This window comes from Psilocybe cubensis, chromosome 10 (assembly GCF_017499595.1).
Source record: "Psilocybe cubensis strain MGC-MH-2018 chromosome 10, whole genome shotgun sequence".
Classification (NCBI taxonomy): Eukaryota; Fungi; Basidiomycota; class Agaricomycetes; order Agaricales; family Agrocybaceae; genus Psilocybe; species Psilocybe cubensis.
The window spans coordinates 265,361-276,869 of record NC_063008.1 but is presented as its reverse complement, the minus strand read 5'-3'; the positions used below and the strand labels follow the sequence as shown (position 1 = coordinate 276,869).

The following is an 11,509-nucleotide window of genomic DNA, read 5'->3' as shown; positions in this document are numbered from 1 at the left end:
ACGGGAGAGAGCGTCTGGCAGTCGCGGTAGATGAAGGTTCACCTCGAAAAGTTTAGATACAATTTCGGCTCAAATTTTGACATTGAACATGGGTACGTCCCATCGTATTCTATTTATCACAACGATGCTCTATGATTTTTTTCGCATTTTTCCATTTAATAGAGAGGAACCATTCTGAATATACAAACGTAGCTATTCGTGACATAAATTTCAAAATTTGGGAGATGTTTACATTGAGCGATTCAATGCTTCTTGTTATACTTACGGTGCGGACGTCTGTAGTGCTCATTTTCCTGCGCTTCGTCGCTCTGCTCGTCACTTCGGTAGTGGTAACGATGATGCTTGTGCCACCAATGATGTTTCTTGTGGGGGTGCCCGTAAGTCACTGTTGCTTCTTCACGTTCAGCCAATGTTCCTTCATCAAAGCCATCACCGCCCATAGGGCTACCGTTAGCGCCGTGGTAGTCGTCTTCCTCGTAATAATAAGCATCATATTCATCGTCGTCGTCGTCGTCATCGTCATCATAATCATTCTCATACCCCTCGTCGCCCACATTGTTATCTTCGTTTTCAATGTCGTTTTCGTCGCCTTGGTCGACATTGTTGTCAGTGTCATTGTTCGTTACCCCGCTGCAGCGAGAGGCATCAGAGACATAAGTTCAATGCTTGATAGTTTTGACGTACCTTGTAGTTGTATCGGCTTCGTTGCTTTCGGTGGAAGGTTGGACAATGGGCCGGGGAACGGATACAACATCGTTATCAGGGATTATTTCAACAGCTCGCGAGTAGTGGTATTTGTGATGATGGCGATGCTTCTTGTGTTTGTGCGGATATCCATAGGTGGGCGTTTTTTCCTTTCGCGCAGCCAGCGCAAATGAATCGTCATTGGCTTCCCCAGTGTTCGTAGTGGAAGTCGATGTCGTGGTCGTGGTGGTTCCAGCTGCTTGTCGTTTTGGGGGGTCGGTACGCGAGTAGAGTAACCCTACAGCACTGGAAGAATTGGTTAATGCACATCAAGTAGTTCCATGGCCTTGCAAAGCGTACTTGTTAGTATCTCCCTGTTGCACAGGAATAGCCAGCGCCTCAGAGGCAAAGAATGCCACCACCAATGCAAAGAATACGGCCTTCATGTTGTGGCTTCGTCTTCTGGTTCGAAATCGACTGTGCGGATTTCGTTTTGTGGATTGAGGACATTGCAACGACATTTATACCCGGACTTGTCGAAGCACGTTTTTGTTTAGCGCTCAGAGATGTTGTACTAATAAGAGACTAGGTGGAGACATCTTCATATGCTAATGGCTTTAGCACTTCGACATTACTAGTTTTTGGAGCATGCCTGTCTTCGCCACCAACGGCTCTATGTTATGTCGCTGACAACGCGTCAATACTTGAGCCTAGCTGCGCTTCTTGGCGCCATAGACGTGTTCTTGACAGAAGAGAGAATCCCCGCTTTCTCCGACAGTGAAACAGACCAACCTGTTACTTGAGGGACTAAGAGGATATCTCCGAGAGCTATACCATCTGCAAGCTGCAGAGCTGTATCTGAATAGCGTCGTTGTTATTTGAAAATCAGATAAAACCCTTGGTCGAATTATGTGATAAAACATAGCGTTAAATACAACAACAAAGTTAGAACGCACTATAGTGGGTATATAAAAGTCCAGATATTAATGAATGTCAGTGGTTAGATGAGCTTCGTGTAAGTAGTAACGTGAGAAGCATTGGAAAGATGTTGCAACAGAGGGAAAATACACACATAAATATCAATAAAGGAAAGAGATGGAGCGTTTTATGGAGGATATGGACTGCGGTTTAACCATAGATCTCCTGAGAGCGGACGTGTTAAAGGACTCGACTTCCTTGGCTGGGAGCCATTGCTGTTATTACGTTGATGTTGTTCAAAGGAACCAGGTCCAGGCCCTGGTGTGGGCGGAGTTTCCATAATGCGAGGTATTGTGTCATTTCCACCGCTTCGAGGAGGCGAAGGGGGATATGATATTTGGCCAGGCATCGACGGTGGTAATGCACCTGGAGGAAGTACGGGGGAGTAGTACACTGATTGTACATTGTGATTTGGATTGAAAGGGTCGTCCAAAGGCGACGATGAGCGTGGTAGAAGACCAGTCGTAGATGTATCCCGCTGGTGGCCATGAGAAAGGTCGCTCGTACTAGAGGCTGGATCTTGTTGTTCCAGTCGCGAAGTTGAACGAGACTGGGTTGGCCCCATGACATCGTCCACGATATGGGAAAGTGTGACTTGACTGCTCCCTTGTTTAATGGGGTCCACAAATCCAGGTGGTGGCCACACTTCCTCCCTGAAGATAGACCCAGTGTCCGAAACCCGCGACCTTATCAGACTTGGCGCTGGAGAACCGTTGCGACCTTGCCATCGTATTGGAATACTGGCATCATCTTCGTCGAACTCCTCCCCATCCAGCAAGCCTTTCCCCTCCTTTTTCTGATTTGTAAGCGCGAGAATTTGACGGAGGCGATGCCGCCGGTACGCGAAGACAGATGAAAGAGCAAGGCAGAGAAGGACGATCACCCCTGCGGTCGCTCCGGCGATAACAGCTGTCCGTGACGAACTTCCTGAGTCATTATTGGGAGTGGCATTCACGAGAGACGTCGGGAGTAGTGAAGTAAACTAGGGTGGAATCACAGTGAATAGCACGTTTATTGGATTGTTATACCTACTCACTGTAGTGATCTGGCCATTGATTGAAGTAACAATAGTTGTGATGTTCTCTAACGGCTGTGTTGAGGAAACCGAGGCTGGCTGAGAAGTACTCTCGGCTAACAACGACGGTGTATCGGACGGAGAAGCATCGAGGGAAGTTGAATTAGAGATTGGTAAACTAGTAGATGAATCTGATGTAGTTGAAGATGCTGGAGCAGACGTTGGAGGGGGAGAACTCGTCACTGATGGTGGTAAACTCGTTCTGCGATTCGGCATTTCCTTTAGGACCAGTTGCAGGTTAAAGCTTAAAGCTTTGAGTACACTCACAGAGTGGAACTTGGAAGTGTGCGGCTGGTACTTGGTATAGATATGGAGGTACTGTTCTGTGCTACGTTGACCGAAGTCTGAGGAAAGAAATGGTGTAAATAACAAAAATTTGCCGAAACGAGAGACGTAGCTGCATGCTCACAGAATTTGAAGATGGTCCAGCATCTGTGGGTGTCGTAGGGGGTGAAGAGGAAGTTCCAGAGGTCTGACGGGGAAAATGTTGCATGGCGGAGGCCCTCAAGATGAGGAACAAGAGAATGATGGAGAAACCTGACCTCACTGGAGGGTCAAGCCGTTTTGCCGCTTATTGCTTCCGACACCAGCTTGCTGCGGTTCGGAGCGGGGCCTGTTGATGGAAACTCAACATCGTCCTGGAGTAATACTACCATGGCTCGTCATATTTTCCTCTCAAAATTCTCCACATTGGCATCTTGAACTTACTCTAGAAAAACTGTGGTATACCCAGACGTTAAGTCCCTCTGACGCAGGATGCAAATTAGCCTTGATGTCACGCCATTTTGAATATACTGCTATGCAGCGTCGTGTGATTCTCCACGGTTGTCGTGAGCTCGGTGCCCGCACAGCTTTATTATGTCGGTTCCAAACAGCTGAAATGTGTTCATTCTTGAACTAAACCATGTTACTGTGAATAATCGCATCAAACGACGTCTTCAGAGTCAACAACCAGATTCGAATCCGGCGCAGAGCGGTTAGTTACCATCGCGGGCGATGTCGCCCCTTAATTTTAGTTGACTTGAAAGAAATGCGAGCGAAGAAATTAAATTAAGTTCAAAAGCAAGAAATGAAATGAAACAGAGAGCGTGTTTTACAGTGCCACGGTCGAATATTTAACAGGGTATTCAAAACTATAGGCGTTCTCGATAGAGATAGATTTCTGATGCATCAAAAGAATCATTGTGTGGACAATTTGACACGCCTTGAAGAAAGACGTACCGGTGCCTCAGCCCTAACGTCGTCAAGGTTCTGTGAAAGCCATCAATCCACGAAATGGCTAAAATGACGGAGAGGATGTACTATAGGTGGCGACATTGGAGTATTTTAATACCTTTCTTCTAACTCGAACGCTAGAAACAGCTGCCGATTCGGAAGTGGTCGGTGAATCATTTGACAACGAAATGGCATTATCCCTGAAGTGACAGCATTCATAATACAAGTGTTAATGAAAAAAAAATCATGCTGAAAGAAATTCCAATAGTAACAGAACTCGTAACCTACGTAGAGGTAGTAGGGGGGGATGACGCTGCGCCTTGGGCAATATTGGCAGCCTCTCCAATTGTGGTGGGAACAGAAGATGTGTTAGCACCGACAGGGCCTACAGAGGCTTGACTTCTGCGGAATCAGAAGAGCGATTAATATGTGAAGGAATTGGAGGAAATACGCAAGTTTTACTTACCTATCAGTACCAGTGTTGTTCTCTACTGTCTGTGCAGCATCGGCGGCTACAGAGGGACCTTCCGCCGTGGACAGCGTTGACTCAGCATCGTTGAGAATTTGTCTTCGCATGTTCTTGACCAGATTTTTCGCGTTCATAAACGCGTGTGGGTCCTCTTCAGACCTCCAGGTTGAGGCGGACAAAGCGTGCCTCTTGGAGAAGTACTGAATACCTCCCGGTGATAGCCCATTGGGAGCGGCTGACACAGTGTGGATTGCGTAGGTTGCAAGAAAAATCATGGCAAGAACGTTGGCAAACAGTTGCATGATGAATTCTAAGAAAAACGTATTAGCATTTGTGTGAAGAGTAGAACCCTCAAACGGCACAAACTTTAGAATATAGCAAAGAAATAGGGAGCGGAATATGTATGGTTTGCACCTGAGGTTGGATTACGGCAAGGAATGTTGTTAAGGAATGTGAGGTATATGAAGCTGAGTACATTAAGAAGTGGCTTTTATTCACGCTGGATTGAGGAAATGGACTGGACTGATAGATTACTTGCCGATAATCAATTCCGGGCTGTCAGACTGTATTCGAAGCCGATACAATCGAACGCCTGGTAGATACATTTGAATGTCAACCACCATCTTCCGGCTCTTCCAGGGATGCCTAAAGTTAAGATCAATGTCCACGATCAGAGCTTCAGATTAGGATTGAATGAGCCTGCCTCGGTAGTAAATATTCGACACTCAACGTGGTGATTGAACAGAACAGAACCGGAATGGTTTTGACCAGAATTTCAAAAATCTGTGGCACGACGCGTCGGATATATTCGGACGCGACGCGACTGAGTGGCAGATCCATAACCGGTAGTACCACGTGACCTTATTGATGAGATATAGCCCCTATTGGCAGTCGAAAAAGAGTGTTTGACAGTGACTGCAGACAACTGACGATGAATATAGTAGACGTTGAGGGTCTATGGATCTGAAAGTGTGTATAAGAGTGGTATCTCAGTCTTCAACAATAACAGTAATTGAATGAGTCTTTATCGTTGGTCTTGTTTGACTGGCAATTGCTTTTGTTGTGAAGTAAGAACAACCGGATCGTTCAACCATCCAATTGATAACCAAAGAAAAGCATTGATGACCTGCGGTGGCACTAAGAGCTATATACTAGGTGTGGTTTCTTCAAACACATATGCTGTTATTATGGTCTTTTGCTCCCGAAGGCTCAACAGATGAAGGAAGTATTCTACGCGACTTAAGATACACATTTTCCATTAAATCATATTCATCAGATGGTTTATCTTTTATCTTTCATTAGTATCTGCCTCATTGGACCCTATGCACTTCAGAGCAGCGATGTTAATCTTTCCAGAAGGTTTAAGTGGCATTGTGGCACTAAACCTCGGACTCAGTCAGGCCAAAATGTCAAATAGTGCCATATTTTACGGTCCTAGCAGGCACAAACGGTTGTGGAAAGCTTTTCAGTTTCGTATCCCTCGTTACCATTATCCCCTGGAAAAGCTTCTTTGTCCACTTCAGTACATATATCTCTCATACGCAGCTATGGACTCGTCTCATACGTTCCCCGAAATCGACCTAGACTGCTCTAACAGCGACCTTCCACTTTAGGCATATTTAATGGACGACAGAAAATGGGAGAGGTCACAAGGACATACCAATGGGTACGTATTTCCTTCATTCTACCGTGACATTTCTCATAGCTAAACGATTCGAAGTCTGGACACAGAATTTATAGAATTTGCGACCGGCGTTAAACAGCCAATAAAAGAAAGCGATGAAATATACTCAGACTTTCCAGAGGACCTCCTGGACCTCCAATATCCCACAGGTTGCGAGAAGTAAGTACAAAAATGGCATTATGTGCATCCATCATATCAATAATAACGTCTAATGCTCTTCCCAGTCACGATGTTAAACTGAAGAATAATCTGAACCAAGCCTCCTCCCAGTCCGCTGTCCCGCCAGCAGCTTCCGACGACGCAGTCATGCCACTCACTCGGCAATTGAAGCTCAATTCGTTAATTTGGCTCCTATCACAAAGGGTCGCAGCTTTCAAAAACATCCAAGATTCCTCTGGACCTGCTGAGCTCGATGGTTCGGAACCTGACCAGAACCAAGAACCTAACCAGAACCAATCATCAATCTCTGATACCAGAGTAAAACTTGCGTCCGGCTGTGTTTTCCAACCCAATGGTCTTGTTGGAGGTCCTCGAGCCAGGCCAGCAGATGCGCAATCAATTGGTGAATATTACTCGACGTTTAAAACCGATGAAAACGGGGAAGTCGTTCATCGACTGGATCGCTATTATTGTCTCAAATGCGACTATCAGTCAAGAAGAAAGGGAGACACGGAGAAGCATAGCAAAATCCATGGCCCACCTGCCCTGAGCTGTCGGAGTAGAGGCTGCAAGTGTACTGGGAGGAAAATTTTTTTTCGGCACCAACGCGGACTGGAAAAACACCTATTAGTATTCAAAGATTCTGGGGGTGGTTCGAGCAGAAAGAAGGGAGGGAATGATGAAAACAAGTCCCCAAAGGCCCAATCACCGAAGCAAGAGAGGAAAAAGTAGGTTTGAAAGAGCAGAATAAGTAGAATTTTATGGTACTAATAATAAGTCTCAAGGCTATACTGAGGCCGGACTAAAGTATGGACCTTTCATGTAATATATATACATTTCTTTTTCAATCTTGAGGTCCGGCAGAAGATTTGTGAATGCTCGGGGTGACATGGTATGACAACAGACATTCCCATGTTTGACGCCTATCGGATTGATAGAGCGCCCTTGACTCGGGTCTGGTCACGGACAGCTACTCGTTGGTTGTTATTCAACCTTTGATACTCTAGAAATGGGGATGGTTGGCAAGTACATGGTCCAATAATCAATGGATACTGTCCGAGTGTTCGGGCGCATCCATACAAAAGTAAGGAAAACATATCCCGCCAGCCTTATGCTGAAGGTTAAAGGCTGCACTTGAGTTTACCAACAAAAATTTCAAAAGGCAGATGGTCACCGGATTAACATCTAGTGAGATTCAAGATGCATTTGTGTGGAGCGGGACTGGGTCAAAAGATAATGTTAGCTGATAACGAAGACGAGTGCTATTAGGCTGCGATAAGTGTGAAGCTACATTTTTAAAACACTGGTTTATTTTCTATTAAAACATATTTGAAAGGCTATGAACTTGCTACTGGTGGGGTAGACCATTTGTGGTGTAGATAGGTCCCCGTTGAAGTGCTTTTCCATTAGCGGCGTGGTGTTGTTGCACAAATAGACCAAAAACGGCAGGCCGGCACGCGTCTTCCACACCTTTCTTTTCTAACTCGAACCATTACTTACGTTCGTGGACCTGGACAGCTTTGGTGAAGAAATCTCTCTCGCTCTCCGCTATTCTCAGAAAGATAGCGCCGAAAGCCCATACGAAGGTCCGTGCTTGCCGCCGAACATAGCATCTGGCGAGACCCTAGAGCGGTAGTGCCCTGAGTGGATCTTTTGGATGTTGTACGTGAGTATCCCTCAATTTCATAAAGGCGAGTACCATTCAAGTCTGTCCCGCAGAAAATATCTTCAGATCAACAGCGTTGTACACATTTAGTCATTTGAGTGAAAGACACAAAGTGCCAATCGCCTCAACCCATCACGCCTCTCATTCGAGGCAGTCCGAGGAAGAGGATAATGACCCCTGCATCTTGTTCATTTGTGGCGCCCTCTGCTGCAGCAACTTACCACAATATGCACATCAACGACGACGAGAATGAATCACATTCTTCCTATGATGAAGATAATAGCTACACTTCACTATTATCTGCTCGAATCACCGAAGCGCCGAAAAGTGATGCGAAATCTCCACATCACTCATACCCGCCCGAAGTATCTCGACGTAGTCCATGCCATGAGGATGAAGCAGGGATAGAACTCAACTACAACGACTTCAAAAGGCTCGAAAAAAAGCAGACTCTTCTTCGGATGAGGGCGTATACTTTCGTGTACATCTTGTCCAGGTTTTTTCGATTCGGTACCTTGTCTGGCGTTTCCGTGTGGCATTATCGAAGCTTGACGGAGACATCGAATATGCCCAACGAAATTCGATATCCACGTTGGGATACATATACTCGGCGTTCTGTCAAGCATTTGGCAGTAACTCTTCTGCTGGCGACAACTGCAATATTTGTAATAATGCTCGTGGTTATCAGTGGGGCAGTTTTACTCTACGGAGGCATACCACCGTCATATTCGAATGTAAGACTCAGTGAAAGGTCACTTCCACAGCATCGTTGGGGCCATGATATTTTGGATCGTCCTGGTGGATTTGCAAAGGCAGGTGCCGTGAATACAGGAGGTTTCATAGAAGGAACAAGCGAACTTGAAGGTGCTCGATATTTGAGGTTTCCTGACCATCTATGGGGACATGGATTGAATAATGTCTTGCAAGAAGCGTAAGCCTTTCTTTTTTCAAAAATTTCTCTTTGACTAATTGTCCTTATAGGCTGCTGTACGGCCTTTTAGCTCACTATTCCAACAGATCCTATGTATTCGAAGATTTTGTCTGGTCACATCTACCACTTCCATACACTTTATACGATTTCACTCTGCGACCTACGCGTATGCCAATGAGTGCATTCCTAGGTGGATGGTTGGTTGGGCAAGATTCTTTTCAAGGACGTGACCTACCGCGTCTACAGCTTCAGGAAGTCGGACGCGCAAAAACAGGTCGCGAGGATACAGAGGAGCATCGGGAAGACGGGCCGTTGATTGCGAGGGTACGCGATTTGTCAAAATGGGCTCGTGCGCAGTTTGTTTTTCGGGTTGAACCGCAACGCCCACGTATCCAGAAACAAAAGCCACAGTATCGGACAACAACACCATATCCTCTTTTAAATCAACATGGAAGCTCTCCTGATCCACACTTTCATCTTGGAGCTGTCAATCCAAGGACAGCGTCCACCTCAACGTCGCCTCGGGATAAAACTATGACTGTGTCACTCAGAGCTTCTAGAAGCTCGATATCAGCGGAATACTTCGAACATATTTGCCCTCCAAGCAGGCGGGTAGAAATTGTTTACGACTGGCCTTCCGACCATGTCCCAGAGAACGCAGGTTAGTCGACACAACTTCATCAAACGATCCGTTGTGTTGCTGTTTGCCGACGTATGTTTTCTTTAGATTCCCTTGCTGGATCATTGAAAGGACCTCCTGATCCCGTGGCGGATGGGATCGATATTCTTGACTGGTGGCTAGAAAGGTTGGAGCATGAAGATGTCCGACGAGAGCCATGCGTCGTTATAAAAGAGCAGAAACGAAGGGTATGGGATTCCAAGTACGTGTATCACCTCTCCTCTAAGCCAGATTCGCTGGACGCACATCTTGATGCGTTTCTTAGCTTTTTTGGGAGTATTCGACCACTTTCCCTGCTTCCACTTCTCCGAGAATCACCTATTCTCACATCCTTTGCGTGGTCGGACCTCGTTACAACAGCCATTGACAAAACTGTGGTCACGTTTTTTCCTTCTCGTCAACGCAGCGCTCTTCTCAGGAGCCCACAAACTGTCCTATCTGGTATCTCGCAAATGAAGCCCTCCACACCTCTGGGATCTGTTGGAGGCCCAATTGTTGAAGTAGATAGGTGCCCTGATTGCCCACCACTCATTTCTTGGGATGTCGGCACTGCTTCGGGAGATATCATTGCACATTCTGACCTGAAATCTGCTGACTGCCTCTCTGGAACTGATTCCAACTGTCAGTACTCTTCAGGAGCATCCGATGTGGTCAACACAACGGACAACATCAGTTTTCAGGAAAATATTGACTGGAAGGTCATTCCAGGCATGTTAGCCGTGCATCTACGCAGAGGCGATTATAAGAGACATTGCTTGCGCCTGGCACACTGGCGTGCGGGATACATGGCCTGGAACCGTCTTGTTGAAACTCCGAGTGTCTTGCCTGATACTGTTCACGATAGCTCTGATTCCCATGAGATGTCGTTTGAGAGTGGCTTGCTGGAGTATTTAAAACAGCACAACGATTCGAGAATTCCTGATTATACGGATACGGCCAATGGTACCAGTCAGTCGCTGACTCTCCTTAGAGACGTCGTCGATATCGATATGGCAGACCAGAAACGCAGAACGCCGTTGGAAGCATATTACCTTGCGCATTGTCTGCCTACCATTTCTCAGATTGTGAAGCGATTGAGAGAAGTGAGAGAAGAGTACGAACGCGCCATAACATCCGTAATTTCAACGATGACAAGGACAACGACTGATATTGTTTCGCCAGCTTCGGGCCAACAGACCACCGTTGCCAATACACGTACTGGCAGCGATTCTCCAATGACTACTGTCGCCCCAAGTTCAAAACACACTAACCCTCATGAGTTTAGGCTGAAAGAAGTCTATGTGCTCACAAACGGTTGGCCGTCCTTCGTGGAGGAACTTCGTGTGGCTTTGCTTGAGGATGGATGGGAAAAGGTCGTCGGGAGCCCTGACGTCGAACGCGGAGAGCTTACTCAGCAGGAAGCCCGAACTACCTTGACTAGTGATGAGAAAGAAGAATGTTGTATCAAATCCAGCGCAAGCGGCGACCTGCCCACCACATCTGCGGACGCTATGATTGCCCTTGCTAGAGCGGGCAATTCGTGTCGCTGTACAGGTGAACATGGGCTGAATAAAGAGGAGAAGGGGGTTAGCGCTGCTATTGATATGGGGCTGGCTGAACGAGCAGAAATCTTCGTTGGAAATGGAGTACGCGTTTTGTTCACTCGCAATCTGTAGACCATATGTGCTAATGTTGCCCTCTGACTTCTAGTTCTCGAGCCTTTCTGCGAACATCGTCATGCTTCGATTGGCGAGAGGCCTTGGAGTACATACGAACAGGATGCTATAAGTGTTCCAATATCCCACTTTTTGTCCTTTTTTGTTTTTATATCTATCGTTAATGTTTTATAGTATATCACGTATTTCAAAAGGGCGATCGCGGCGCGTGTTACGTATCAGTTTGTTCAGAATCATTATCCTCTTTCCATGAATTCTTGGCCGCGTTAGTTCAACCGGAACTCTGAATTGTCTGGAGATACATAGAAGTAATT

The 11,509-nt window shown here is 46.2% G+C and overlaps 4 protein-coding genes across 4 annotated transcripts; 1 reads left to right on the top strand and 3 right to left on the bottom strand.

Annotated features, from left to right (window-relative positions):
* Positions 1-242: 242 nt before the first annotated feature.
* Positions 243-1,130, bottom strand: JR316_0010419 (uncharacterized protein; the record flags this gene model as incomplete). The annotated part of the gene is made up of 3 exons (XM_047896087.1): positions 243-630; positions 685-990; positions 1,045-1,130. The coding sequence occupies 3 exons, from the start codon at positions 1,128-1,130 to the stop codon at positions 243-245; spliced, it is 780 nt and encodes a 259-aa protein (XP_047744132.1).
* Positions 1,131-1,789: 659 nt separating this feature from the next.
* JR316_0010418 (uncharacterized protein) lies at positions 1,790-3,230 on the bottom strand (the record flags this gene model as incomplete). The annotated part of the gene is made up of 4 exons (XM_047896086.1): positions 1,790-2,644; positions 2,699-2,939; positions 3,005-3,081; positions 3,147-3,230. The coding sequence occupies 4 exons, from the start codon at positions 3,228-3,230 to the stop codon at positions 1,790-1,792; spliced, it is 1,257 nt and encodes a 418-aa protein (XP_047744131.1).
* Positions 3,231-3,830: 600 nt separating this feature from the next.
* JR316_0010417 (uncharacterized protein) lies at positions 3,831-4,723 on the bottom strand (the record flags this gene model as incomplete). The annotated part of the gene is made up of 5 exons (XM_047896085.1): positions 3,831-3,899; positions 3,959-3,988; positions 4,071-4,152; positions 4,241-4,354; positions 4,419-4,723. The coding sequence occupies 5 exons, from the start codon at positions 4,721-4,723 to the stop codon at positions 3,831-3,833; spliced, it is 600 nt and encodes a 199-aa protein (XP_047744130.1).
* A 3,434-nt stretch (positions 4,724-8,157) lies between these two features.
* On the top strand, positions 8,158-11,307 carry JR316_0010416 (Strobilurin A biosynthesis cluster protein l1; the record flags this gene model as incomplete). The annotated part of the gene is made up of 5 exons (XM_047896084.1): positions 8,158-8,861; positions 8,912-9,522; positions 9,613-9,742; positions 9,806-11,165; positions 11,230-11,307. The coding sequence occupies 5 exons, from the start codon at positions 8,158-8,160 to the stop codon at positions 11,305-11,307; spliced, it is 2,883 nt and encodes a 960-aa protein (XP_047744129.1).
* Positions 11,308-11,509: the final 202 nt, after the last annotated feature.